Here is a 27,724-nt window from a genome sequence, read left to right on the forward strand (position 1 = left end):
TAAGCCTTCTTCATTTCATCCACTCCCTCAACTCCATTTCATACACGAATGCCTTTTCATTTCACTGGCTGTGAGAAACTCCGTTTTCTGAGCAGTAGGGATTTTCTTTTCCTTCCATTGTATTAGTGTTCACGTTACACTTGGATTGCCTACAGCTTTCATACTTATTGAACAAGCGGAGGCAAAGACAAGGACACTAATTCCAATTCTGCTTCTATCTTTGAGAGGGCAACTGTCTCCCTTCATTAGGCAGTTTAGGGCAGGGAAATACCAGTGTCATAAGGCCCCTCCCCCCCAGTCTCAACACCTTCCATCCCAGCTGCCAATGTGTTACCAGAATGATCCTTCTTTTATTAAAAATTTTAACTTACTTTCATTTCATTTGAAGGGCAGACAAGGAGAGACAGAGATATCTTCCATCCACTGGTTCACTTCCCAAATTTCTACAACAGCTAGGACTGGGAAAGGCCGAGGCCAGGAGTCAGAAACTCATTCTGGGTCTCTGATATGGGTGGCAAGAACTTAAATGCTTGTTGCCTTTCCAGGGTTTGTACTAGAAAGAATAGAGGATCTGGAGCTGTGACTCAAATCCAGACATTCCAATATGTGACACGAGCTTCCCAAAGCAGGGTCTTAATCCCTGTGTCAAATGTCCAGCCCCTAAAATGATCCTTCTTTTTTTGACAGGTAGATTTATAGACAGTGAGAGAGAGACGGAGAGAAAGGTCTTCCTTCTGTTGGTTCACTCCTCAAATGGCCCTTACAGCCGGCGCTACGCCAATCCGAAGCCAGGAGCCAGGTGCTTCTTCCTGGTCTCCCAATGCGGGTGCAAGAGCCCAAACCATCCTCCACTGCCTTCCCGCGCCACAGCAGAGAGCTAGACTGGAAGAGGAGCAACCAGAAATAGAACCTGGTGCCCATGTGGGATACCGGCGCCACAGGTGGAAGATTAGCCAAGTGAGCCACGGCACCGGCCCCACAATGATCCTTCTAAATGGAAATTTTGCTTGCTTCAAAGCCTGATGCTTCCTACTTGCCCATCCAAGCTCTGTCTGCAAAACAGAATCACAGATGGCTTTTGTTTGTCCTGCAACAATTAAAGTTAGTAAAAGCAATTATAATATTGGAAAATTTCTTTAAAAAACAGGATTTTGGTTTTGCATGAAGATTGCTAAGGTAACTCTGGGCAGCAGGAACTAGATAGGGCAGTTGCTGTCCAGGTAACACAGATGTCACCCAGGCCCCTTCATTCCCTTCCAGTAGCTGGGAGGCCATTTGTGTTTGCTGTCTCTACTACAGAATCAAGTTCTAACTCTTGTACAGGTATATGGAATCCTTTACAATTTGGCCCCGCTTTGCCTCTGTCCCCCTCCCTCTGCTGTATTCCCACAGTAACAATGCTGCTAAAGAGGTAGTCACTTGCCTTGTTGATGAAAACTTTTTAAAATTAAAAACATTTTTTTAAAATGTTTATTTGAGAGAGAGACAGAGAGAGAGATATCTTCTGTTCATTGGTTCATTCCCTAAATGCCCAGAATAGTTAGGGTTGGGCCAGGCCAAAGGCAGAAGAGACTAAACTCCATCTGGGTCTCCTTCATGGGTAGCAGGCACTCAAGTACTTGAGCCATTGCCTGCTGCCCTCCAGGGTGTGCATTAACAGGAAGTTGGGTTGAAGCAGAGCAGCCAGGACTCGAACCAGGCACTCCAATGTGGAATGTGGGTGTCTGCACCACAACAGCGTCCCCAGAAAACAGTTCCTAAGCACTTATTAAATAAGGACAACTTCACTTAAGAAGGGTCTATCGCAACAGGCTTTGCAGCGACTGAGAGAGAGATCTGGCTCAATTCTGAATAGAACAAGGACAAGCAGGGAATGATCAGCTCAAGGTCAGAGGAAACACCAGGGATAAAGGAGGATTCTGGCTAACCTAACTGGACAGGATTCTTGCATAACGTGGGCCACAGTGATGAAGATGTCAAAGGTGGGGGAATTCTCACTAGACTGACCCTCGAGATTGTTAATAAAACTAGACCCCACCAGGAGGGACTTAAGCCTAGGGCTGAGGCTCAGAGGGCTTATGGGGCCTGACCAGAGTTAGGTCAAAGAGAGTCTTCCTCAGCCCTTTTGAGCTTGTTTACTTTTATATTTTATTTATGTTTTTATCTTTTATTTATGTTTTACAAAAGGACCCACTTTGCCAACCTAGCTAGAGGTATGAGCCTGGCCTGGCCACCATTTGTGGAGTGTTTCAAGGGAGTTACATTTTAGATTTTCTTTTTTTTTTTAAACTTTTATTAAAGGTATATGCATATGTATTTTTAAGCTCCTTTTATTTAAAGATTTATTTATTTATTCAAAAGTCAGGGTTACACAGAGAGAGGAGAGGCAGAGAGAGAGAGAGAGGGGTCTTCCATCCGATGGTTCACTCTCCAATTGGCTGCAACGGCCACAGCTGTGCTGATCCAAAGCCAGGAGCCAGGAGCTTCCTCTGGGTCTCCCATGCAGGGCAGGGGCCCAAGGACTTAGGTCATCTTCTACTGTTTTCCCAGGTCATAGCAGAGAGCTGGATTGGAAGAGGGGCAGCCGGGTCTCAAACCGGTGCCCAAAAGGGATGCTGGCGCTTCAGGCCAGGGCGTTAACCTGGTATGCCACAGCGCTGGCCCCACATTTTAGATTTTCATGGAGTGTTGATCCTAAACTCTTTGGCAGGACAAGAAGCAGGGGAAGGAAAGAACAGATTAGAGTTTAAGGTCATTTCCAAAACAAATACATTGCGTTTGATTACTTGGTTATGTATTTGCAGACATTCTCCTCAATGAAATGCCGGTGGTAGCAACAAAATTAGTCTACCTTGGTAGGATATCTGTTGTCAAACATTGCCCATTGTTTTTCCAGAAGTACAGGAAAATTGATGTATCAGCTTCATTTCTATACTGCTGGGAAATAAAATCGTTTTAGGCTATGGAATAGTAACTTCATTGCTATTCACGCTAAGTCCATGAACTTGCACACAGGTGATTTTCAGAGACCTAGGCATTTGCTTCTCTGGGTTTAAGAAGTTGCTGCATAGAGCAGACATTTGGTCCAGTGGGGAGGACTCCACCTGAGATACCCACATCCGGAATTACACTGCCTGATTCGAGTCCGAGCTCTGCTCCTAATTCCATCATTCTGCTAATGCGAACCCTTGGAGGCAGCAGGTGATGGCTCAAATACTTGGGACCCTCTCACCACCATGGGTTACCCAGATGGAGTTCCTGACTCCTGGCTTTGGCCTGACCCAGCTCTTGCTGTTGTGGACAATTGGGGAGTGAACCAGTAGATGGAAGATCACTCTCTTTCAAATAAAATAAATTTTAAAGATAATATTTTAGGCTTTATCTTACTGGGGCATTACTGGTCCTGGTTTCTACTCTCTGCTGATTTAGAAATTTGATTTTCCCAGAAGTCAGACTTGAATTTGTCACACTAGCCAAAAATACAAGCATTATTTGTAAACAGCAATATTTATCTTTTACACATTTATTGCACAACTAAGTGTATGTCCCTGTCCTAATCTCTAGGGAAACACAAATGTATCATTCCTGCCCTTTAGAAGCTTATGGTCCAAAAGTAGGACAGACATGTAAATAAAAATGTTATGTGCAGTGGGCTAAGGGTCTAGGGACATTCTTACATTCGGCCTGAGACAGTCCTGGTATAACTATTGTTAACTGCCTGTTGTCCTGGTGTGACCATCAACAGTGCTCCCTTCCACTAACCAAACCTTCTAAATGCCAAGGTGACTGGGGTACAGAAATGACAGAAAGGAGGGAGACACTTGGGCTGGATGAGGTAGCCAAGGACTGGGTAGCCAAGGACTGAGAACCTGGAGTGGGGTTGGGGAGAGATTGTTTCCGGGAGTGGGCGGGACTCTGCAGGCAAATGTATTATTGTTCCGGAAGCAGCAATTTGTTGGTTCAAGCTAGGCATTGTTTCCCAAATTTACCTTGCAACGATTTCCCAGGGCCTTTGGTCACACAGATTCGGAGATCCTGGTGCTCCCCACCAGATGCTTCCTGGGCATATTCAAGGTTCAGAGCCAATCCTTCACTGATCGTGGCTAGGAAAGCAAACAGACGCGCACGGAGGGGTACAGGAAGGGCAATATTAGAGCACAGGTCACAGGTCAGCCAGGCAAGGGGAGCCCAGGTATGAAAACCCTCAGATGTAAAAACCAGTTGGGAGACCTTCACCCGGTAGACCTATGAAAAATGGGGCGTGCAGGCGTCACAGCAGGGGTGCAGAGGAATGAAAATACTCCAGAACTATTGAGCAGGAAGAATGAACAGGACCTAGGGTATGCCAGTTACTGATTCACACGGCGTAATAATATTTCCAGGCAGTGGAACACGTGTCAAATCCAGGAACATGGGGGACCACGAATCTGGAGGTTTGCTTGGTTAGCAAAAACCTACAAGCAGCCAGATAATGTGGTATGTTTCATGTGGGCCTAAGAAAGGGACTGCAGCCTACTAGTTAATGTTCTTGGCAGTCCCTAGAACACTCGTGAGGGCTGTGTTTATCTCTGGGCAGAAACTGGAATGCATTCCAAAGCACTCCCAAACTCTCGCCTTTTCTTCCTTTTTTCTAAGACTTCAGGCAAACCGCCTGCCTTTCCATCAGGGCAAGACTACCTGCCAAGCCCTGTATTATTTTTGCTTATGTTTTTGTTATCAAATGTGTAAGACAGTCATGACTCAGCCGTATTGCAAATTTCAGTGTGGCCTTCTCCCCAAATTTCGGAGAGGGCTCTCTCCAGGGACATCTGCCGTCACCCCAGATTCGCCCCCAACTCAGGAAAGCGATAAAACGGTGCCTACAACAAACACCTTATCCAGGTAGGAGGGCGACGGGCTCGCTTGGAAGAGGATAGACGGCCGGCGCTGAGCACACCCTCCAAATGGAAAACGAATGAAATCTGCTCTCCCCCGTTGCCTTCCAACACGGAGATGTTTTATTTTGAAGGCTGCCATCCGTCCTCAGGCCTGCTTGGCTTCAAACTACCGAAGCAGCAGTCAGCCAGCAACGGAAGCTTTGGAAGTTATCAGAAGGAAGCCTTAGCTAGGAGATCGGACACCCGACGGGGCTGATTTCACAGGGTCATTTAGCAGCCCTCTCCCAACACCGGCCGCTTCGGGGACTCCACGCCTGCGGGCGGGGGGTGCGGCATCTTAAATTCCAGTCCTGGGCTGAGGATGTCCACACCCTGGGAGTGACAGGGATGGAGACGACCAGGCTGAACTCGTCCACGCCGTCTGTGTCAGGGAAGGGAAAACCGCCATCCGCCGCCGCCGCCGCCTCCAAGTTTTATTTTTATTTTTTTTCTTCTGAAGGGGTGCAACTTCTGTGCGGTACATATCGCCATTAAGTCCCAGTAGCCACCCAGAAACATAAAAAGGGAAGGCGGAAGAGCGCAGCGCTCACGGACTCGGAAAAGGGATCTCCAAGTGGTTCCGGACCAGGCCCGAGCAGCTCTGGGGGCGCCGGGGTCGTCAGCCCGCCGGCCGGAGGCGCCCGCCGGGAAGCCCCCATCCCGCAGTCGGGGCGCAACCAGCGCGGCGCCGCGGCGGGGGGGGATCCGGCCGACGCGCCGCAGACTTCAAAGGCCCGGCGCCGCCGCCGCCGCCCCCGCCCGCGCGCGCGAGTAGTACGGTCCGAGGGGGCGGCTCCTGGGGCGCGGCTCCCGCGGCAGCTGATGCGCGCCCGGCCGGCCGAGGGGCGGGCGCCTGAGACCCCCGGAGACCTCGAGCCGCCGGGCGCCGCGGGCCGGGGCCCTGAGGAGGCCACCCCCTCGCGAGAGACACCTTCACGGGCGGACGAGCCTGGCGCGGAGGGCGCCGCGGCCGCAGCCGTGGGGGGACGAGGACGAAGAGGAAGCGGGCAGCCTGCCGGCAGGGAGGAAGCGCTCCACCCGGGCCCCGACGGCGCTCGTTTAACCACATCCGCGCCTCCGCTGGAAGCGCTCACAGCCGCCTGTCACCGGTTCCCTCCATTTTGAAAGGGAAAGAAGGCTCTCCCCCCATCCTCCTACTACCCGTAGGAACCGGAGCCGGAGGAGCCGCGCTCATGGCGTTCAGCCCGTGGCAGATCCTGTCCCCCGTGCAGTGGGCGAAGTGGACGTGGTCCGCGGTGCGCGGCGGGGGCGCCGGCGAGGACGAGGCCGGAGGGCCCGAGGGCGACCCCGAGGAGGAGGACTCGCAAGCCGAGACCAAATCCTTGAGTTTCAGGCAAGTACACAGCATCCCCGCCGAGACGCACCCGTGCCGCTGCTGCCTCCATCCGCGCCTCATTCCCGCCTGCCTGTGTGTGGTCGCCCACCCGCGGTAACAGTGTCTGTGGCGATGCTGCCTCCCTGCCCGTACCCGGCTCCCGCGGCGCGATCGAAAGTTCGGGATGTTCTGTCTTCGCCTGTGTTCTCTTTCCCCCTCCGTTTCGCTGTGAGCGAAATCTGCAGTCTCTCCGCATCGGCGTTCGCCTCGGTCACTTTCTCTCTGAGCTTCGATGTCCCGGCCCACCCCCACCCCCACCCCCACCCCCACCCCCCCGAGACACGCACAGGTCACCCCGGCTGGAATTTAGAGCCCTCCCCGTGGGGAAGAAGGCGCCCCCCGGGCCCCCTCCATGCGAGCTGTGTGTGGAAGGTCGCGCGATGACAGGCCCCTGGCAGCTGGGAGACATGGTGGGCTCCGATGAGCTGTCACCGAGTGATTGCAAAAGGCAGGTGACAGCCTTCTTAGCGCAGGGAGTTCCACACAGGTAGAGAGGTCGGCCGAGGAATCAAGGCATGGCTACCACCGGCTTAATCTGGGAGCGGGAGTGATTCGGATTTTTACGCCTCTGGGAAGGGGCTCTTGTGAGAAAGGGAGTCGGTTGGAAAGCTCCTTTTTCGGGTGTCAGGGAAAGAGGACCTCACAGATGCGTGGCGCTCGAGACAAGCTCCATGGGGGAGGCCAGAGCGAGAAACCCAAGGAGGGCACTGCCGAAAACCCGCAGCGGCCTCCCGCAGGCCCATCTGTGCTGAGGATCAGCTGGCTCTAAAGTTAGACATGCCGGACGTTAGCCTTTGTGGAGAGGTGGCTTTTTAAAGGGTGTCGGAAATACCGTTGAAAGTGGTAATTCCTCATTTTTCCCCCTTGGCAGCTCGGATTCTGAAGGTAATTTTGAGACCCCTGAAGCCGAAACGCCAATCAAATCGCCCCTCAAGGAGTCCTGTGATTCATCATCAGAATTGGCAGGACCTGGGGCCAGAACCCAAGGTAAAGAAAAACTTTGATTTTTTTTTTCTGCCTCTTGTGTTTTACATTTTTGAAAAAAATGTAAAGGAAGGAAGGAAAGAAGTGTTGACTTCAGACCTTTTGTAAGGGTGTGGGTTGTCTCCTTACTCAGATAGAGCTGTTTCCCAGCTCCTGGCTTGATTGTAAAAGGTTTTCGTTTTTTGTTTCTTTTAAGGAGTGTGGCGATCAGAGGTTTTCTTCTCTGAGTAGGGTAGGTGCATTTGCAATACATTAGCATTAATGATGGTTTTTGGACCTTTTCCTCAAACCCTAAACAGTAAAAAACGTCTGTGTCATGCAGTGGTGAAGTTAGGTTTAGATCTGGCTTTACCAACTGCTCAGACAAAACCGCTTTCTACTGGGGTGTGGCTAGAGACCAAAATTATAGGTAAGAGTTCGTTTTCATAAAAATCTTGTGAGGCTGTTTCAAAATGGCTTACCTTTCCCTTTTCCACAGAGGGACAGTGGTCAGCCCCTTCAGCCTACCTGGAAAATCTGACGTGTACTCTCTCATGACCCCCTCAGAACCCTTCATCTACAACAGTTTCCGCTGTCCCATTTAATGAGTAGAAACCTTTTTTGGCTACCCAGGCAGTTTTGTGTAAAATTTCACCTGACCTGATAGAATTCGTTCATTCAGTAGAGCCCTGATCTCACCGAGCTAACATTATGGAAGGGGATGAGCCCAGTAAGGGCTAAGCGAAACGAATCCTTGTTTGTCAGATTGTGTTAAGGTGAAGCAGGGCTGGGGAGAGCAGGGAATATGGGGTGGGGCAGGAGATGCTGAGGGCAGTTAGGGGAACATCACAGATAAGGTGACTTAAATGGAGGCATGAAGGAAGATTGAGGAAGCAAGACCTGTAGATCCCAGGGTAAAGGATCTTTTCTGCAGAGAATGGCACCCGCAAGGGTCTGACGTGAGCAGTGTGTGGTGGCTGAGGCCTTGTGTTGAGAACCAGCAGGGAGGCCAGTGCAGTGGCTGGTGTGGCAGGCAGTGACGGTCATGGTGGTGGTGGCGGTGGTGGGGCGGGGGAACGGTAGGAGCTGAAGTCACAAAGGTGAGAGGAGATCCAGATCACATTGTCATGACAATTCGGTTTTCTTTCTGAGTAACACTGAAAGCCATTGGAAGGTGTTTTGACTTACTAGGGCTGCCATAACAAAGTTCCTCAACCTGAGAGGCTTACAACACCAGAAATTTATTCTCATGATTCTGGAGAACTGAAATCAGAACTAGAAGCAAGGTATTGGCAGGACCATCTTCCCTCCAAAGGCTCCTGGGAGAATCCTTCTTGCCCCTTCTAGCTTCTGGGAGTTGTTGACAGTCTCTGGCCTGTGGTGACCTACCTGCGATTTCAGCCTTGGCCCATGACAGTCTTCTCTGACTGTGTGTCAATGTCTTCCTGTGACCTTTTTGGGGACTTCAATCATTACGTTTAGGGCCCACTCTAATCCAGAATGACCTCATCTTAACTTGATTACATCTCTGAAGATATTTCCAAATAAGGTCATGTTTATAGGTACCAGGAGTTAGAACTTTAACGTATTTTCTTTCTTTCCCCCTTTTTTTTTTTTAACGTGCTGGTGCTTCAGGCCAGGGCTCCAACCCACTGGGCCACAGTGCCAGCCCCAACGTATTTTCTTAAGGGACACAATTCAACCCGAAACAGAGGGCTGTGAGCAGAGAGATGATGTAAATGGCTGCTGTAGGGAGAAGAGACTCTGGGATAGATGTCTTTTTCTTGTGATTTCTCTATTCCAGTGTCTGACAATGTTACCCTGTGGTGACAGATAGAGCCAGCTTTAAGTTACCAGTTTCCTCCACTGTTATTTTATTTTATTGCTTAGTAACTTTTTTTTTTAAAAAAAGATTATTTATTTGAAAAGCAGAATTACAGAAAGGCAAAGGCAGAGAGAGAAGTCTTCCATCCGCTGGTTCATAGAGCTGGGCCAGTCCAAAGCCAGGGGCCAGGAGCTTCTTCTGGGTCCCGGGTGTGGATGCAGGACTTGGGCCATAGCAGAGAGCTGGATTGGAAGCAGAGCAGCCAGGACTCGAACCAGCGCCCATATGGGATGCTGGCACTACAGGCAGCGGCTTTACCCTCTAGTAACTTCTCCAGTCCCTAGTAACTTCTTCAGTGGTTGCCAAGAAAGTCAAACCACTGTGGTGGTAGACTGTAATGGAGCTGGTATTAGTGGTAAAATGACATCACTTTGTGACATTTTTTGCTTTAGATTGAGAGCTCCATGAGTGCGTGCCCTTCTGAGAATTCAGCGGAACCCTCAACCTGGAGGTGCATTTTGCCATTGCTACAGGGAGAGACCACATGGGAACAGACATGTTTAAATTTTGGAGATCTTGTGCCTGTCATTTAGCTGCGTAGCACTCTCAGTGACAGAGATGCCACTTGCTCCTCATAGCTTTCCTTTTCTTCTCTCAAGGTTGGCACATCAGAAAGGAGATTTAAAGGCCTGAAAGAACTATTTTTGTGGTCCTCCCAACCAAATTTCTTTATTATTATGTTTTAAAGATATATATATATATATATATATATATATATATATATATTTGAAATGCAGAGAGAGGGAGAGACAGATCGATCTTCCATCTGCTGGTTCATTTCCCAAATTCCCTACCCAGACTGAAGCCAGGAATCAGGAATTCCATCCGGGTCTCCCACGTGGAGCCTAAGCACTTGAGCCATTATCCATTTCCTGCTAAGATGCATTTACAAGAAGCTGGATTTGAAACTGTAGCCAGCACTCAGATACTGGTGGGTGTCAAGCCACTGTGCCACAGTTCCCACTTCTCCCATCATATTTAAATAAAGCTCATCAGACATGTTAAGTAACTGTTTGAAAGCCTCTTTGACTTGCCCTAGACTTGGTCAACCCTTCTTCATCATTTTGTCAGCTGTTTGATTCATCTGACCAGATTCTTTACCAATTGTGAATAGAGGCCTGGATGGCCTTGGCCCCTGAAGCCACAGAGACCCAATTGTTTTGTCCATCTTGTGCCAGTGACTCTCACAATTTCCTTTTCATTCTCTCTAGGAGGAAAACTTTGAAACATTTTCCTTTTAGAGAGTCATGGGCTCAGGAAAACCCTTCGGGGGTAGTTCATGATTGCAGACTGTAACGGGTGGGAGTGGGGGATGTAGAGGGAATGGCATACAGCCTAGGAAATGACCTTCTGTATTGTGAGATCTCTCAGTCTAGCTTCTTTAAACAGTGGGCTAATTGCACACTAGCTTGGTAGTGTCCTGCCTTCCAGGACTCCTACCCCAACATCTGGAGCTAGTCCAGAGTCTTGTTAATCACCTTGTCATGGACTCAGCAAATGTGAAAACGCAGCCAAGCACAGATCTGACCAAGTCTGGTGGGCAAAAAAGCTTTAATAAGAGTCATCTCATGTCAAAATTTAATTTCAAGGGCTGGATGGTTCCTTTTCTCCTAAAATTGTTCATTATTTGGTTATGTGGTTCTGAGACATGGTTGGACAGCAATTATAGATTGTTTAAGATTGTATCTTCTGTAGGAATGACTTAATGATTTACAAGTTGTGAAGAAGTTGGAGTTACCGTGTGTAAGGATTGTTTCCTGGTATATACTAATGTCCCTCAAATGTGTGGGCTGTGTGCCATCCACTGAACCTATGGCTCCCATGTTGATTTCCAACTAATTCGTTGAACTCAAGGAAGCATCTAAGTCTGCTTTGAAATGTCTTTTCTTTTTACTGGGTCTGTTTTAGACACTTACAATGTCTGAACTCTTTATCGACTCTTCCTGCAACATAGTTGTATGCCATGGATTTTTATAAAACATTTGTTTATTGAGAGACAGAGAAAGAATGGTTCACTCCCCAAATGCTGGCAAAGGCTGAGGCTAGGTCAGAGCAGAAGCCATGAGCTAGGAACTCCATCCATGTTTACAACATGAGTGGCAGGAACCCAATTAATTAAGCCATCACTGCTGCCTCCCAGAGTGTGCATTAGCGGGAAGCTGGAATCAGGAACTGGAGCAAAGCAGGCACTCCTATGTGGGACCCAGGAGGGGGTATAACGACCAGGCTTAATACCCTTGTGCCAGAAACTTAACAGTAGAGAAGGTTGTGGACTTTGTATTTATTTTTTAATACCTCAGATATAAACTGGTTTCAGCCCACCTGGTAATATAAAACTCTAGCCAAAGAGATTTCTTGAAAATATCAGACTAGTGACTTTTTTTTTTTTTTTAAGATTTATTTCTTTATTTGAAATCAGAGTTGCACAGAGAGGAGAGGCAGAGAAAGAGAGGTCTTCCATCCAATGGTTCACTCCCCAATTGGCTGCAACAGCCAGAGCTGCGCTGATCCGAAGCCAGGAGCCAGGAGCCCCTTCCTGGTCTCCCACGTGGGTGCAGGGACCCAAGGACTTGGGGCATCTTCCACTGCTTTCCTAGGCCATAGCAGAGAGCTAGATTGGAAATGGAGCAGCCGGGACTTGAACTGGTGCCTACATGGGATGCCGGCACCGCAGGAAGCGGCTTTACCTGCTACGCCACAGCGCCGGCCTCTGGCTCGTGATTATTAATGTGTGGGCTAGGAGTTCTTATTTGCTGTCTGCTGGACGCCCCGCCCCATGTCGTTTTAGCCTACAAAAACTGCACTGGAGCCCTTTGCCACTTGAGCTTCACCTCCCCACTCCTCCATACACACACACCTTTATTTACCTTTTTTTTGAGAAAGAGAATCTTAATTAATGCAGAAGCTCTGTAGTTAAATTTATGCAGTTTGATATGTTAATTGGATGACTAGGTATTTCAAAGACATACTGTAATCTTCTGGGAATAGAAGGAAAGAGATAAATGGGATCAATCTATGCATATTTACTGTTGGAAGCCCTGCAGGGACTACTGTTTGTTGACACAATTTTGGTGGTCTGGATTAAGAGCAGCAAACCATGACTCCAGAGGTCAAACCTGGCCTGCCACCTGTTTTTTGTGTGGCTCCCCAGCCATTATACTTTTGTTTCATTATTATTTTTTATACATACTTGTTTTATAAGAATTATTAATTTTTTCAAGATTTATTTATTTGAAAGGTGGAGTTACAGAGGCAGAGAGAGAGAGATTGAGAGAGATCTTCCATCTGCTGGTTTACTCCCCAAATGGCTGCAATGGCCTGAGCTGGGCCTATCTGAAGCCAGGAGCCAAGTGCTTCTTCTGGGCCTCCCACGCAGGCTCAGGGGCTCAAGCTGGATCAGAAGTGCAGCAGCTGGCTCTCGAACCGGCACCCATATGGGATGCCAGCCCTGCAGGCAGAGGCTTTACCTGCTACGTCACAGCACCGGCCTCAAAATTATTTTATTTGAAAGGTTCCCCACATATGTATAACTGCCAGGGCTGGGCCAGGCCGAAGGCAGGAGCTGGAACTCAATATGGGTTTCCTGTGTTGGTGGCAGGGATGCAGCTTTAGGTGTTTGAGAATTTTTAATTTGTGTAGATCTCTTGAAAGTTTGAAATTGTATGTTGATTGGAATATTTTAGACTTGTCAAAAGACAAATTACAACAGATTTAGTTAACATCTAATTGACTTTTATTTGCAGTTTATGAATGAGGCTGCTCCATTCTACAAAATAAAATAAGGACTCCCACTGGAAGGGGTTCTGTAAGGTTGGCACAAGGAAGCAGAGCAGTAGGGGAAAAGCTGATTGGTTAACCTCCAGTTTCTTTTTTAGGGGGAGTGGGTATTTTAGCTCAGTGGATTAAGCTACAACTTGAGACTCCCACATCCCATATCAAAGTGCCAGTTCAAGTCCCAGATACTCCTTTCCAATCCAGCTCCCTGCAAATGTGCCCAAGAGGCAACAGATGATGGCCAAAGCTTTTGGGTTCTTGCCACCCATGTGGGAGACTCAGAAGGAGTCCCTGACACCTCGTTTCAGCCTATCCTACCACTGACTGTGGTGGGCATTTGGGGAATTAAGCAGATGGAAGATACCTCTGATGTCTCTATCTCTCTGTTGCTCTGCCTTTCAAACAGATGAAAAATAAACAAAGAAAAGCAGAAGGGACTTATACTGACTCTAGTAAACTGGAATCTCCTGGTTCAGAAAAAACTGGTCTGTTTAAATTTTGGACAGGCAGAGTGGACAGTGAGAGAGAGAGAGAGAGAAAGGTCTTCCTTTGCCGTTGGTTCACCCTCCAATGGCCGCCGCGGCCGGCGCACCGCGCTGATCCCATGGCAGGAGCCAGGTACTTATCCTGATCTCCCATGGGGTGCAGGACCCAAGCACTTGGGCCATCCTCCAATGCACTCCCTGGCCACAGCAGAGAGCTGGCCTGGAAGAGGGGCAACCGGGACAGAATCCGGCGCCCTGACCGGGACTAGAACCCGGTGTGCCGGCGCCGCAAGGCGGAGGATTAGCCTAGTGAGCCACGGCGCCAGCCATCTATATGCATTCTTAAAACCTCAAGTTGGTTTTGTGACATTTAGCACTTTTGACTCCATTTTAGTTTGGTCTAATCTGTTGGACCCTATTGCCAGAGCTCAGATTAAAATAAATTCCTCCTATAAATTTTATTTAACAAAGCATATATGTAAGACCTAGAAGAAAAGTCTTGTTAGAATTTGAGCTTTAGATTTTTCCAGTGGTTACATTTACAGTAGTCTCCACCTTACCTAATGGGGGCTATGTTCAAGACCTCTGGTGAGTACCTAAAATCACAGATACCACTAACCCTGTACACATGAAAGTATTTCAAGAAGTTTGTGGAAAAATGGAATTAAAGCTAAGTTTGAAGGGTTGTTTTGTTTTTTTTTCCCTATTTCTATTCATTTGACAGGTAGGCAGGCAGAGAGAGCTCCCATCCACTGACTTATTCCCCAAATGTTCACAATGACCAGGGATGGGCCAGGCTGAAGCCAGGAGCCAGAAGACTCAATCTAGGTCTCCCATGTGGATGGCAGGGACCCAACTTTGGATCCATTGCCTGCCGTCTTCCAGGATGTGTAGGAAGCTGGAATCAGGAGCCAGAGCTGGGAATTGAACTCTGATATGAGATGCAGGCATCCTAATCAGTGACTTAAACCACTAGGCTAAATGCCTGCCCCTCCACATACTTTTTCGAAGTACCTAGCACCATGTTTTCCCTTTGGATACGCACTTATGTTAAAGTTTAATTTATAAATTAGGCACAGTAAGAGATTTACCTCAATAACTAATAGTAAAATAGAACAGTGATAACAATATACTGTAATAAAATTTCCTGCTTGGGCAGCATTATTAAGTGCAATAAGCGTTAACTTGAACAAGTGCTACAGTACCATGACAGTAGTTGATCTGGTAAGAGATGACTCCTAAGTGACCAGTTGGCAGGTAGCCTACACAGCCTTGATAGGCCGGACCAAGGGATGATTCAGGCCCAGAGCAGGAGAGACTAAGACAGTGCAGGGCAGTACAAGATTTCATTCTGCTAGTCAGAATGATGCATAATTTAAGACTTATGAATTGTTTATTTCTGGAATTTTCCATTGGATATTTTTGTACTGTGGTTGAGGATGGGGGGGACTACTATATAAGCAAATGCTGTGCAAATATTTTTCATGATGTATTGAAATATTGTATTCAGATTTACAAGTATGTCTGTCCAGAGGCTTAGGTATAACATCCATTCCACACCTCCACTAAGGGATTGCTTTATTACAATTTCCTAGAAATAATAGCACTAATAAGGCCCCTTAACATTACCTTGCCTAAGTCCTGTTGCTCCTTTGACAGCATCCAAGACTAATATTTATATTTTATTTTCATTAAAATTATTTTTGCTGTGATTGACTTTCACAGTTTAATTTTTTTAGGTTATATGATTTTATGTTAAGATAATGCAAGGGTTGAGAACCTTAGCAGCATGATGCAGTTCCATTTTTTGCAACCTCTCAAGTTGAAATTTTCAGTTGATCAATGGGATTGGAACCATGTTTTCTTTGTTGCTTTACTTAGGACAATATAACCAAGCCACAGAGGAAGCACCACCACTTCCATGTGGTGCTGCACCCAAGGCAATGTCTTCTTGGGAGGAAAGAGCTTAGTTTTTGCAGCAGAGATTTGAGGAATAGCATTAACAAAATAAACTCCAAGGCAGGGGAGTAAAGTTGGCCTGCAGAAAGTGAAAATTTTAGTAAGTGTCAAGTAAGTATTTTCCGTTTAGGTGAGTAATAACATCTCATTAAGATATTAAGAAATATTAAAATAATTAAATTCAATTAAATTGATTTCAGAGTCGTAGTTCCCTGTTTTGGACTAACCTGAGCATCAGATAAAGCCATGTAATTTGCTTTGGTAGCTTCTGGTGGCAGAGGCATTTTCCACATGGGTGTTTTGGGAGGCATCTGTCCTTCTAAAATCATTGTCACCTTCTAAAATCATTGTCACCATTCAGGCTAGACCATCACCTAAAAAGTAGATGTGGTCTGAAGCCGTTTAAATGATGAAGTTTTCTTTTGAGTGACCAGTAGTTCTGCTCCCAGGGAGCCTTGGGGTGTAAACCAGTTTGTCACTATCTCCTCATCCCAGACTAGTGATGGGAGGTCATGGTTTATCCACTCAAAACAGCCATCTCACTGGGGATTTGATAACGGAGGGTTACAAAATCACCTTGTGGTGGTTAAAGTTGTCACAGGAAGACTGCTGCTTGTGAGCTCACCATCTCACCCCTAATGTCTGCATATACAGGAGCCTAATTTTGTGAGTTCACGCAAGTATGATTAGAGCCCCAGGGGTTTAAATTGATGATCTAAAGATAGTAATGATATGGAATATTTTATTAATTCACGAATGCAAGCTGTACTTAATGCCTATACCCTCCTGGCCAACCAGGTACCCTCTTTCCTATGTTATTGCCAGAAATGAAGAAATGATTGATCTCCAGCTTTCTCATCCTAGACTCCCACCTAGTAGAATACCAGCTTTCTGTTTCAACTCTATTTATTTATTGCCTGTACTAGAAGCTGCGTATTTGATTTTTATAACCATGATGCTGCCAGATGTGTGATTTCCATTTCATGGATTGTGAATCTGAGGCCAGAGCGTTTACTACTAGGAGGCAGCCTGGGTCTTGAATTCAGCTTTGATGATTACAGATCAGAGCTCTTTGGAACGTATTATACAGCTTTTCTCTCCAAGGAATTTGTGGACTCTCTCTTTGCTGTCTGAAAGGAAGACTTAACAGAGGAAATAAAGGTTCTGAAAACATTGCCAGAACAGGGTGTGTGGTAGGAACAGACATCCTCATCAGTATCCTGGGAAGTGATAGTAGTTACAGAAAATTAGCAGGAGACTCATATTCCATGTGTGTTAACTTGGAATGTGAAGTGCATGAAGTATAAAACATACTTTAGGAATTCTGAGCATCAGAGTTGGGAAGTTTGGATGGAGTATAGTTTAGTTATGGGGTACTCACCAGAAGCAAAAATCATCACTGGGAAAGCCATGCAGTAGGATTAAAAACCTTTTGCCTCCTTAATGCTTAGCTTCAGCTCATCAATGAGAAATTTAAAAAAATTAGTAACAGCCTTTGTGTTCCTTCTCTACCTAAGTTACATACAGATGAGAAGAGTCAAGTATATGACAATACATGTAGCCTGTTTGGGACTTTGCACCTGTTTTGGGGTAGAAAGATGGGTTTTTAAGAAGCTTCTGTTGGTGATCTATTGCTACATAACAAATTAGTCTACAACTTGGCTTTAAAATAATAAATATTTATCTCACAGTTTTTGTAAGTGGAGAATTCAGCAGGTTAGCTGGGAGGTCTGGCTCGGGTCACTTGTGAGAATACTTCAAGTTTGGTGTTGATTGGGCTGCAGTCATTTGAAGATTTGACTGAGGCCTGAGGATCCTGTCCTAGGCTGGCTCACCAACTGCCTGGTCAGTTAGTGCTGGCTATTGGTGGGAGGCTTAGCTCCTCCCCATGTGGACCACTCCTCCGCATTACTGGAGGTCCTCCCTGCACGGTGGCTAGCTGTTCATAGAGCAAGACGGAAGCTGTGATGTCTTTTATAATGTAGCCTCAGAAGTCACACTGTTATTTCCAGTCTCCCTTTGGTTAAAATGGGTCAGCTCAAAGGCATGAATACCAGGAAGTGAGACTCACTGGGCCTCTCCAGTACTTTTCTACTTTTAAAAAACTTGTACCAAACCGTGTAATTTCATAGTCAGTAAAGCTTTTCCCATTGCTTTCCTCCTTTGAGGTCTCTCTACTGCCTCTCCTCCCCTTCCTTAGCGTGCAGGAGCAGAAGTGGCAGTAGTGACAGGGTCCTCAGGCAGGGTCTGTGCCCTGCTGTCCTGGTGGCACATGCCTCTGGCACACTGGCTGCCATTGCGCTGTCCGGAAGCTCCTGTAGCTGAAACTCCTCCCTCTCTTTCTTTATCTAGCATCAGCTTCCCAGCTCTGTGTGGGTGGTTGCTACTTTGTGAGAGAGGCAGTTGGTATTTTGAATCCTCCAGTAATTATTTCTGAAGAGATTGCACATTCTGGTTTGGCAGTAACAGATTGAAGTTACACAATTTCAGATCTCTGCAAAGGAGCCCCATCTGCCGGCACGTGCTCTTTCTTCCCTAGCGCTTCCTGCTGGAAGAGTTCAGGATCCAGGGAGAAGTCCTTGGGGGGAGGGGTCTTTTCTGACTTCTGTCTGTGGGAGGGGTTTCTGCTCTGTTGTGAATGACGCCTAACAATTCCAAATGGCTATGGCACCTCTGAACACCTCAGGACGGGAGGGGAGGGGATGTGTTCATTGTCGGAGTTGGCTTCCTGGTGGGCAGACACTTCCGGACTAGTGGGCCCCACCCTTCTATTTTTTAATCTTGGGCTTCAAAAGATAGAGTTTGGGTCTCTTTTAAAATGAAATAGCATGAAGCAGGCTTTTGGAAATTTGAAGTGCTTTCTTCATCCTTAGTACAAGCTTTTTCAGTTTATCAAGTGGATTTCCAGATTATTCTTCACCGGTAGAATCTTAGGCTTTACAAAGTGAGCCTCTTTCAGTAGTTAGACGCTTATCTCAGAGAACAGCAGGCAGCTGGTGCCCTGTCTCAACAGAAAACAGCTAAACCTGCCTCCCGTAGCTCCTGGTTGTGTTTCTGTGGGGCGCCTTTGTGGGTGCTAGGAAGGAAGAGTTTGAACAGTTAGTCTGTTGTCTCGATTCCCTCACAGCATGTGTGTGTTTGTTGTGTGGGGTATTTGTGCCTTCTGCTTTGGGTATTGAGACGTCCTAACATTATGTTGTATCTAAGAGGATAAACAAGCATCCAGAATTTGGGAAGTATTTTTCAACTTCATGTCCAGTGTCCAGTCCATGTGATTTGCCCCAGAGTTGAAATGCATGTTCTCTGCCACTTAGTAAAGGGAAAGTAGACACAGTGTGCTGCCCTCTGATTTGCCTCACCCACTTGGAACTCCTTCCCCTTGCTCCCGTGCTTCTGGGTGGCCTGGATCCTATTGGTTGTCAGGGGAACAAACATGAGGTATGCAGCCCACACCCTGAGGTTCTCCCCCGCATTTCTGGAAAAGGCCTTCTTGTATGGTGGATTCATTATGGGACCACACCCTGTATCTACTTCCCCATTTTAAGGTTGATGTCCTTGACTGAATGGCTGAGAACATGTATGAATAAAATACGTTTTAACATTGGAACCAGAGGGATGGAAACTCAGACACGAAACATTGAAAAAAACTTCTCAATTTTGGACGCTGGCCCATATGCTAACATAGATCTTATTAACAGTCTCCTCAGGTTGGACCATTTGAGCAGAAACGGGTGGTACTAATACCACAATCACACTTGTTTCCCAGCGGAACCCTTGATTCAACACAGAGAGGAGGAGCTGGGAGGGTAAGAGGGGGCCAGAGTGGGGCCTTCAAAGGGAAGGGGTCAGATCAGGAATAAATGTTAATCCATTACACAGCTGTTGGTACAGAGCTGACTGTCTTCATCACTTACTACTTACTTACGCTTTTTTCGGTATTAAAAAAAATGTGGTAGGAAGGAAGTCCTGTGTGTATCAGACGTTTGCTCCACAGTGGACAGTGGTTGAGCCTCATCCTGTTTGGACACTGGGTTTCTGCTTCTAGAATATACAAAAGGAGTTAGGCATTGAGTCTGGAGGGAGACAAACAGGTTCTGTTTCCCAGACCTCTTGCCCTCCTCGGCATCCTAAGAAGCTTTAGCAGCAACAGGCAGGGAGGGAGGACTTGGAAGAAGTTAAATGTTAAAGATTAGCCCCGCCTCATCCCACCCAAAAATAAAGCTTAGCAGTTGTCGTATCTCTGGGTTGTTTCCTATGCTTGGCTAAAGCTGGTGAAGAGAGGAATGACGTCATTTTCTTCACCTCTTTCTGTAAATAGGATTTATCTAGCACTTTGTGGGCTTCCTTAAGAGAGATTTAAAACCCAAAACCAATGTGATAAGGCCTAGCACCTCTCCACGTGCGTACCTCTACAGGTGACACATATGAGACAATTTAAAGCACACTCTGAAATGTAAGTCTATGTAAAGTAGCCAGAAATTTTATGAGGAATCGTGGGACACTGCTGCTGCTCCTTGCCCCAGGGTCTGGGCATCCATGTTCTTTTTTCTCTCTAAGTTTTATTGAGATATAGTTCCCATGCCATACAAGTCACCCATTTTGAAGGTATACAAGTCAATGGCTTTTTGTATAACAACAAAGTTGTGTAGTAGTCTAATTTTAGACCATTTTGTCACCGCCAAAGAAACCTCCACCTGTGAACAGTCGCGTCTTGTTCCTCCCATCTCACCCAAAGTCCTAGGCAACTGATATTTACTTTGTCTTAAAAGAGATTTGCTTATTCTGGATAATTCACATAATAGGTGATCTTTTTTGACCAGATCTGTTCCTTACCATAATGTTATCAAGGTTCAGCTACATTACAGGATTGATTGTTTTCCTATTCATTTGCCTTATTATTTTAAAATATTTATTTATTTGAAAGGCAGAGTGACACACAGAGAGAGATCTTTCATCCACTGACACTCCCCAAATTACCTACAATAGCTGGGGCTGGGCTAGGCCGAAGTTGGGAGCCAGAAACGTCATCCAGGTCTTGCATGTGAACGGCAGGGACCCAAATACTTGAGCTGCTGTCTGTAGTCACCCTGGTGCATTAGTAGGAAGCTGGTTCCGAAACAAAGACGACTCAATCCCAAGCACTCTGACTCCCAAGAGTCAGCTTACCCCACTGTGCCATGTCTTTCCCACCATCTTAAATTTGTTTGATGTTTTGTAGTTTTTAGAGTAATAATGCTTTTCTTTTATTAACTTTATCTCTAAGTATATTATTAATTTTTTCAAGAATTTATTTACTTGAAAGGCAGAGTTAGAGAGAGGGAGAGAGAGAGCGAGAGAGAAACAGATCTTCTACTCGCTGATTCCGTCCCCAAATGGCCGCAATGGCTGGGGCTGGGCCAGTCCAAGGCCAAGAGGCAGGAGCTTCTTCCAGGTCTCCCATTTGATGCAGTAGTCCAAAGACTCAGGCCACATTCCTCTGCTTTCCCAGGCATATTAGCAAGGAGCTGGATCAGAAGTGGAACAGCTGGGATTAGAACCGGTCCCCAGTGGGATGCCAGTGCTGCAGGCAGCAGCTTTATCCACTATGCCCACAGTGGTGGGCCCCAGTTTTTATATCATTATAAATGGAATTGTTTACATTTTTTTGGAGTTTTCATTGCGGGTATACTTGTATAGGTATAGCCGTTTTCATGCAGGTATAATTATTTAGGAATACAATTGATTTTTGCATATTAATCTTATATTCTGCAGTCTTTTTGAATTCCCTTTTTTTTTTTTTTTTAAGATTTATTTATTTGCTTGAAAGGCAGAGTTACAGAGAGGCAGAGACAAAGAGAGAGAGGTCTTCCATCCGCTGGTTCACTCCCCAATTGGCCACATCCACTGGAGCTGCGCCGATCCAGAGTCAGGAGTCAGGAGCCAGGAGCCTCTTCCAGGTCTCTCATGTGGGTGCAGGGGTCCAAGCACTTGGGCCATCTTCTACTGCTTTCCCAGGCCATAGCAGAGAGCTGGATCGGAAGTGGAGCAGCTGGGACTTGAACCGGTGTCCATGTGGGATGCTGGCACTGCAGGCGCAGCGTTACCTGCCACACTACAGCACCCGCCCCGCTTCTGTCTTTCTAGGAATTGATTTACCTAAGTTGTCTAATTTGTTAGTATATAGCTGTTCTTAATATCATTTTTGTTTTTAAAGGAGTTAATAAGGCTTACTGTGCTTCATCAGTGATAGGCCATGGCAGGCATTTGGTGCAGTGGTTAAGATGCCTCTTGAGGCGCCTGCACCCTTTATCAGAATGCCTGCGTTGGAATTCTGTCTCCACTCCTTCCTCCCTCTCTCCTTCCCTCCCTCCTTTCCTTCCTTCCTTTATTCTGTTTTTCTTTTTGGATTTATTTATTTATTTGAAAGAGTTACAGAGAGGGAAGGCAGAGATCTTCAATCTGCTGATTCCCTCCCCAAATGGCTGCAGTGGCCAGTATTGGACCAGGTGGAAGTCAGGAGCTTCGTTTGGATCTCTCACACAGATTATTTATTAATTTGAATAAATAAATGCACTTGGGCCATCCTCCACTGCCCTCCCAGGCCATTAGCAGGGAGCTGGAGCAGCTGGGCCACAAAATGGCATCCATTTGGGATGCTGGAATTTTAGGTGACAGCTTTACCCACTAAGTCACAATGCCGACCCCTGGCTCCACTGTGATTTTAGCTTCCTGCTAATGCTCACCCTTGGAGGCAGCAGGTCATGATCCAAGTAGTTGGATCCCTGCCACCCATGGCAGAGACCTGGGTTGAGTTCCATGCTCTTGACTTTGGCGTGGCCTACCCCTGGAAGTTGTGGGCATTCAGGGAGTGAACCAGCCAGCAGATGGGACTCATTCTCTCTCTCTCTCATTCTTTCTTCTCTTTACCTTTCAAGTAAATAAAAATAAATAAAATTTAAAAAGGAGTAGGCCAATATTACCACACTGCAATTTATGAAATTTAACATTTATACCATGTTCTTGCTTTGTGACTTGGCATTTCAGGGGAGAGTGTTGCTCTTGTTACCAAAGGAATATGAACTAAGATTGGGTTAGAAGAGCTAGAAAAGTGATTTTTTGAGCTTATCTCTGTTGTGTAAAGGGTGGTAGAACATGGATTCTGCAATATCAGGGTCAAAGTGTATCAGTGCTCAATTAGGAAGTCATCTTTAGGCTCTTATTCAGCGCTTAGCACTAAGAGCAGCTGTTTCCTTTTCAGAGGAAATGCTGAGTTTGGTCCACTTACTGACTCTCCAGCTCCTGTAGCTGTATTCATTCATCCCTCCTCTTCTCAGCTTGAAGTCAGTCTAAAGATCCTTTTAAAATACAGTCTAGCTGGCATTTGCAAATAATTATTTTATGTAATGCTTCTAGAGATTTCTGTGGGGTTTTTTATTTGCTGCATATGAAGGCCAATTTAAAAAGTAATTCATTTGGAAAGGGAAGTTGGTGACACAAGAAACTGACTCTTTTAACATGAGAGGTGTAGCAGTGGCAATGTTCTGTGTAATGTTTTGTGAGCTGTGACGTGGTCATCATAATGAGAATTAGTGCTTACTCCCTCAGGACCCAGCATTTGACTGTTCTTTGAAAGGACTTTTGTGTCTCTGACTGGATTTCAACCTGCACACTTATTTTTATGATTCCTTTGTGCCTCTGCCTAGCACAGTGTATGCTGCACAGGACAAGGAACTGTGGTTGGTTGGGTGATAGGAATGTTCTGTGATTTGATTTTAGGGCTTCAGGTTCTGACAAAGAAGCTACTGGTTTAATTGTTGAGTGCTCACACTGAACATCTGTTTTGGATCTTCATATAGAATTTCTTAGTACTATGGCTTGTAGTCAGTTACTTACTGTTATACATACACTTGCAAAATTTCAGTGCTGGGCCCTCCAGGCTTGAGGCATGACTGCATATCTGTCACGTGGCAGTAACAGAGACCTGTGCTTAGGGACTGAGTTCAGAAATGCTGGCCAGGGTCTTGGTAACAACTGGGGGACCTATACTATAGTTTAGAGGTCTGCTCAGTATGAGATGTAGTATAGTCTGAGGAGTTGTGGGAAGCTGTGTAATCACCTCTCCCAGCGAGGACAGGTAGAGCAGTAAAGGGAACAGTTTCCTCTATTAGAGTTATCTGGCCTGTCTTGGTTATACAGATTCCTTATCTTCTGAGCACCCCGAAGCAAGAAAACTTTGGATTTGTTCCTAGAGGCTGCCCCTCTTTCATCCTGACTCTCAGATGCCTGCCCCTTGATGGATGTGAGAATGCTGAGACCCCGTCATACCACCAAGGTTGAATGTCAACCTTGGAGCCCTTCTTCCTTGCTTAAAATCCCACTTTTTTTTCAGATTCATCCAATGAATGAAGAGAAATTAACTTAATGAAGGTAGCTCTGGAATGAATTAGAGAGGCTCTATATCATGGTTGATTCATGACCTATCTTTGCTCAGTCCGTGTGTGTGTGTGTGTGTGTGTGTCTGTGTCTGTGTCTGTGTCTGTGGAAGTGTAAGTTCTACTCTTTTGTCTTGTTAGAGGACAGGTGGAGCTCATTGGTGTTGCCAGTCAAGTGTTGAAATGGAGACAAAGGAAAAATGGGTAGAAAGGGTTTAGGTTTTGAATAATGAGATTTTCATGCTAAATAAGAAGGGTTCTAGACTTCAGGATGAGAATTGGCTCAATATGAATCACTTGTTTACATATCTGTAGTGGTCCCTGTTTTCCAAGGTTTTAGTTACCTCCTGGCTAACTGGAAACAAACTAACATGAATGTATTTTTCCTTCTTTCTAATTTTACAAAGAAAAAATTTGTTTTTGCTGTAGATTTTAGCAACCTCAACTTTTGTTTGTTTGTTTGTTTTTGTTTTCTTTTTTTACTTATCAAGTCAAAAACTTTCCACATTTTCACTTAAGGGAAGCATGTTAAACTTTGGACATATCAGTTCCTAGCATCACTAATCTTGAGCTTTGGGGCCATTATTAAGTAAACTAAGGATTACTTTAAGCACTGACAGTAGACCTAATACTAAGGTGGTTACATAGATGGGTAGGCAGATGGGTTGGTAAGTGGATAGACGGATAGACAAACCAACTACATTCATGTAACTTTTATTGTAGTACAGTCATCCCTTGTAGTACTGCATGATGCCTGTAGGTAAATTACTCCGGAAGAGAGTAAGAGAGTACAAAGTTGTAGTCTCATTGTTTTATAGAAATTGGTTTCTTTAGCATATAGTGAACATCTTTGCGTAATTGCTTCCAACACCAGCACTTTTAATGTTATTTTACCACAATATATTGTTTTGTTTTGCTTTGTTTTATTTTGATCTCTGAACTGAAATCGATTAGCAATGAAGAAGCTAGATAGTGGCTGTGATGGAAACTTTGTTCTTTCTTTGGAGGACCCATGGGTTTCACTGCTGGAAATTTTGTGGTGCCTAGTTGTATAGGAATTTGCTTAGTTTCCCTTCCAGCCTTGAGTCATTGTGAACAAAATGCTTTCTTCATTACGTGGGGACAGAATGTTTATTCCTGCTCATACGTAGACTACATTTCTCTGCTTAATCTGTGGCCACTCTATAACTTGTAGGGTATATGGTGTCTTTTCTACACTAGTTCTCTTATTCTGCAGCAACACCTGCGTATTCAGCAAATCATTCCAATTCTGATCCTAACTACCTGGGGTTAACGTCAGGCTCCAGAGATTTAAGGGTTCAGTCCTACAAGACTGGCCTCAGTTCAGATGCTGGTGGCAAGTCCTGGGTCCCCAGGCTACCTATTCTGACTTGTCTGTGAACCTGGAGCTTTCTGTAACCACCCCCTTGGGTTTGATGATTCACAAGAACAACTCATGGACCTCAGGAGAACGTTTTACTTAACGTTTACTGGTTTATTACAAAGGATAAAACACAAGACAGCCAAATGGAAGAGATGCGTAGGGCAAGACAATTTCCATGTCCTCTCAGGTGCCTCAGCACCTCGGTGTCTTCACCAGCCTGGGAACTCTCAATTCTGTTAAGAGTTTCATTAAACCACTAATTTATTTGAGATAGAGAAAGAGAGAGAGCTCTCATCTGCTAGTTCACAGTGGCCAGGCTGGGCCAGGCCAAAACCAAAAGCCAGGAACTGAATCCTGTGGTTCATGTGGATGGCAAGCATCCAAGTACTGGAGACATCACCTGCTGCCTCCCAGAATGAGGATCAGAAAGAAGCGGGAATAGGGAGTAGAGCCAGTACTGCAGCCCAGGAACTCATTATGAGACAGAGTCATCTTAACCAGTGGCTTAACTGTTAGAGCAAATGCCCAGAGAGTTTTTGTAACTGAGTCTCCAGCCCATTCCCTCCCACCCCCAGAGGATGAGGGTGGGGCAAGCTGAAAGTTGCCTCCTTCTAACTGTGTGTTTGATCTTTCCAGTGGGCAACCCTTGTCCTGATGTTACTTGGGTTTGAGGTATTTGTGAGGTTTAAGGTTAAGAAGAGAGCCAGTGTGTATGTTTTTGAGATGCAGGAGGCTTGTTCCAGTTTTGGCAACTTTCTCTGTTGATATATCAGATGTTTAGAGACCCAGAAAAGGCCATCCATAGCTAAAGGAGAGGAGGTGATGGACAGATCTTAAATAAGAACATAGAAAAAGTATATATATTTTTGAAGATTTATTTGTTTATTTGAAAGAGTTTCAGAGAACCACAGAGAGAGAGATCTTCCTTCTGCTGGTTCACTCCCCAAATGGCTGCAACAGCTGGAACTGAGCTGATCTGAAGCCAGGAGCCAGGAGCCTTTTCTGGGTCTCCCATGGAGGTGCAGGGGCCCAAGGGGCCGTATACGATGCTGGCACTGCAGGTAGTGGCTTTACTCGCTGTGCTACAGTGCCAGCTCCACATAATATTTTGCCATAAAGTTAAAACCCAGGGCCCAGTGTTGTAGCACAGCAAGTTAAGCCACCACCTGGGATGCTGGTATCCCATGTCAGAGTACTGATTTGAGTCCTGGCTGCCCAGTTTCCAATCCAGCTCTCTGCTGATGTGCGTGGGAAAACAGAAGATGCCCTAAGTACTTGGACCTTGGACCCCTGCCACCCACTTGGGAGACCCAGATAGGGTCTGGGTCCTGACTTCAACCTGGCCCACTGCTGGCCATTGCAGTAACATGGGGGGGGTGGGTGTGAACCAGCAGATGGGAGATTTCTTTCTCTGTGTCACTCTGCCTTTCAAATAAATAAAGCTTTTTTTTTTTTTTTTGAAAGTTAAAATCTGGGAGGGAAAAGTCAAGCATATTTGAAAATAATGTGAACTCTGCAGTGTTAGATTCAAACCAATGATCTTAAGTTGACTTAAGATTGTTCAACTTAAGATGACCTTAGGAAAGTATAGTAGAAATCATACCTCCAATTTTGAGTTTTGATCTTTTCCATGTGTGTTAAGATCCTTTCATGTGACGCTGGGCAGCTTCTAGTCAGCTCTGTGATGGCAGGGAAGACAACTGACTGTGCTCTGTAGAGCAGTGGCGTGCAGCAAGCTGATTCCTGGAAGTAGTTGCAGTGTGCAGAGCATGGAATGGGCAGTTATCACTCAGAGTCCCTGAGGGACTAAAAGGTGGTGCATTTCATAGGTTAAAGCTGAGGTTGAGCACTGCGTCATCAGCTAATGTGTGGGTCTCTGGTTGGTTCACAGCACTCATGTCCCTCCTTGGATTGGTCAGCTATAAGAGATCTGCATGTTCTTTTCAAGATGCTGTGATGACCCAGTAGACTTTGGCCTGCCTGGGGTCTCTGGCTAGGTTGGTTGTTTGATCAGGGTTTGAAGTTCCTGTGAAGCATCTCTAAAAGTCTAGTGTTTAGATATGAGCTATAGAGTGATCATTGGATTCTGTATCTTGTGGTCTGGGGTCTTGGAAGGCTGGCCTGACCTTCATGCCACTCCCTTAGTGCATTTATCTTTAGTAGGAAATTGGCTTGTAATCACCACAGTGAAGACAGGGACTGCAAATCGAGGGAGAGAGATGGGGGGATGAGGCTTACAATTGCACTGAGTTTATCTTGATACAACCCCAATTGTAAGTCAAGGAGTATTGATGCTTTTTAAACTGAATGCTGTATTAGCTCCCCTTAAATGATACTATACATGTAAGCAGTTAATTAGTGGAATACATTTATCAGAATTTCAAAAATATAGTTTGTGATAATGGCATTTTTTCTAAGGCATTCAAGGTTTTTCATAAAGTTGTATTTTAACCCAGTATATGTGTGTGCGTGTGTTTGTGTATTAGATTTATTTATTATTTATTTGAAAGGCAGAGTTACAGAGAGACAGAGGCAGAGAGAGAGAGGTCTT

The 27,724-nt window shown here is 45.8% G+C and overlaps 1 protein-coding gene and 1 long non-coding RNA gene across 46 annotated transcripts in view; one reads left to right on the top strand and one right to left on the bottom strand.

The window, feature by feature from the left end:
* TACC1 (transforming acidic coiled-coil containing protein 1) overlaps window positions 1-27,724 on the top strand; it is a 145,490-nt gene that overhangs the window by 65,381 nt on the left and 52,385 nt on the right. For 17 of the 42 annotated variants that reach the window (XM_089325905.1, XM_008273969.5, XM_070068562.2 and 14 more), the window contains one exon: window positions 7,184-7,299. The exons of 14 other annotated variants lie outside the window; for them this stretch is intronic. Coding sequence is in view for 16 of the 28 variants with exons in the window: in XM_070068561.2 (XP_069924662.2) it covers window positions 7,184-7,299 (116 nt within the window). In the remaining 12 variants the exon portion in view is untranslated. Of the gene's footprint in view, window positions 1-5,733; window positions 6,271-7,183; window positions 7,300-27,724 lie in introns of those variants that run through there. 11 more of the 42 variants (XR_016229116.1, XM_008273962.5, XM_008273963.5 and 8 more) reach the window with 4 other exon arrangements.
* On the bottom strand, window positions 2,271-6,573 carry LOC149127895 (uncharacterized). 4 transcript variants are annotated; one of them, XR_016229118.1, is made up of 4 exons: window positions 6,406-6,535; window positions 3,990-4,103; window positions 2,852-2,934; window positions 2,271-2,701 (listed from the first exon to the last, which is right to left on the bottom strand). It is a non-coding gene; the product is annotated as an uncharacterized LOC149127895 (long non-coding RNA). The 4 variants fall into 4 exon arrangements; XR_016229120.1 differs by having other exon boundaries at window positions 6,302-6,425; XR_016229119.1 differs by lacking the exon at window positions 6,406-6,535 and adding an exon at window positions 4,873-5,549.

This window comes from Oryctolagus cuniculus, chromosome 2, assembly GCF_051225735.1.
Source record: "Oryctolagus cuniculus isolate XC-2025 breed Fujian yellow rabbit chromosome 2, ASM5122573v1, whole genome shotgun sequence".
Lineage (NCBI taxonomy): Eukaryota > Metazoa > Chordata > Mammalia > Lagomorpha > Leporidae > Oryctolagus > Oryctolagus cuniculus.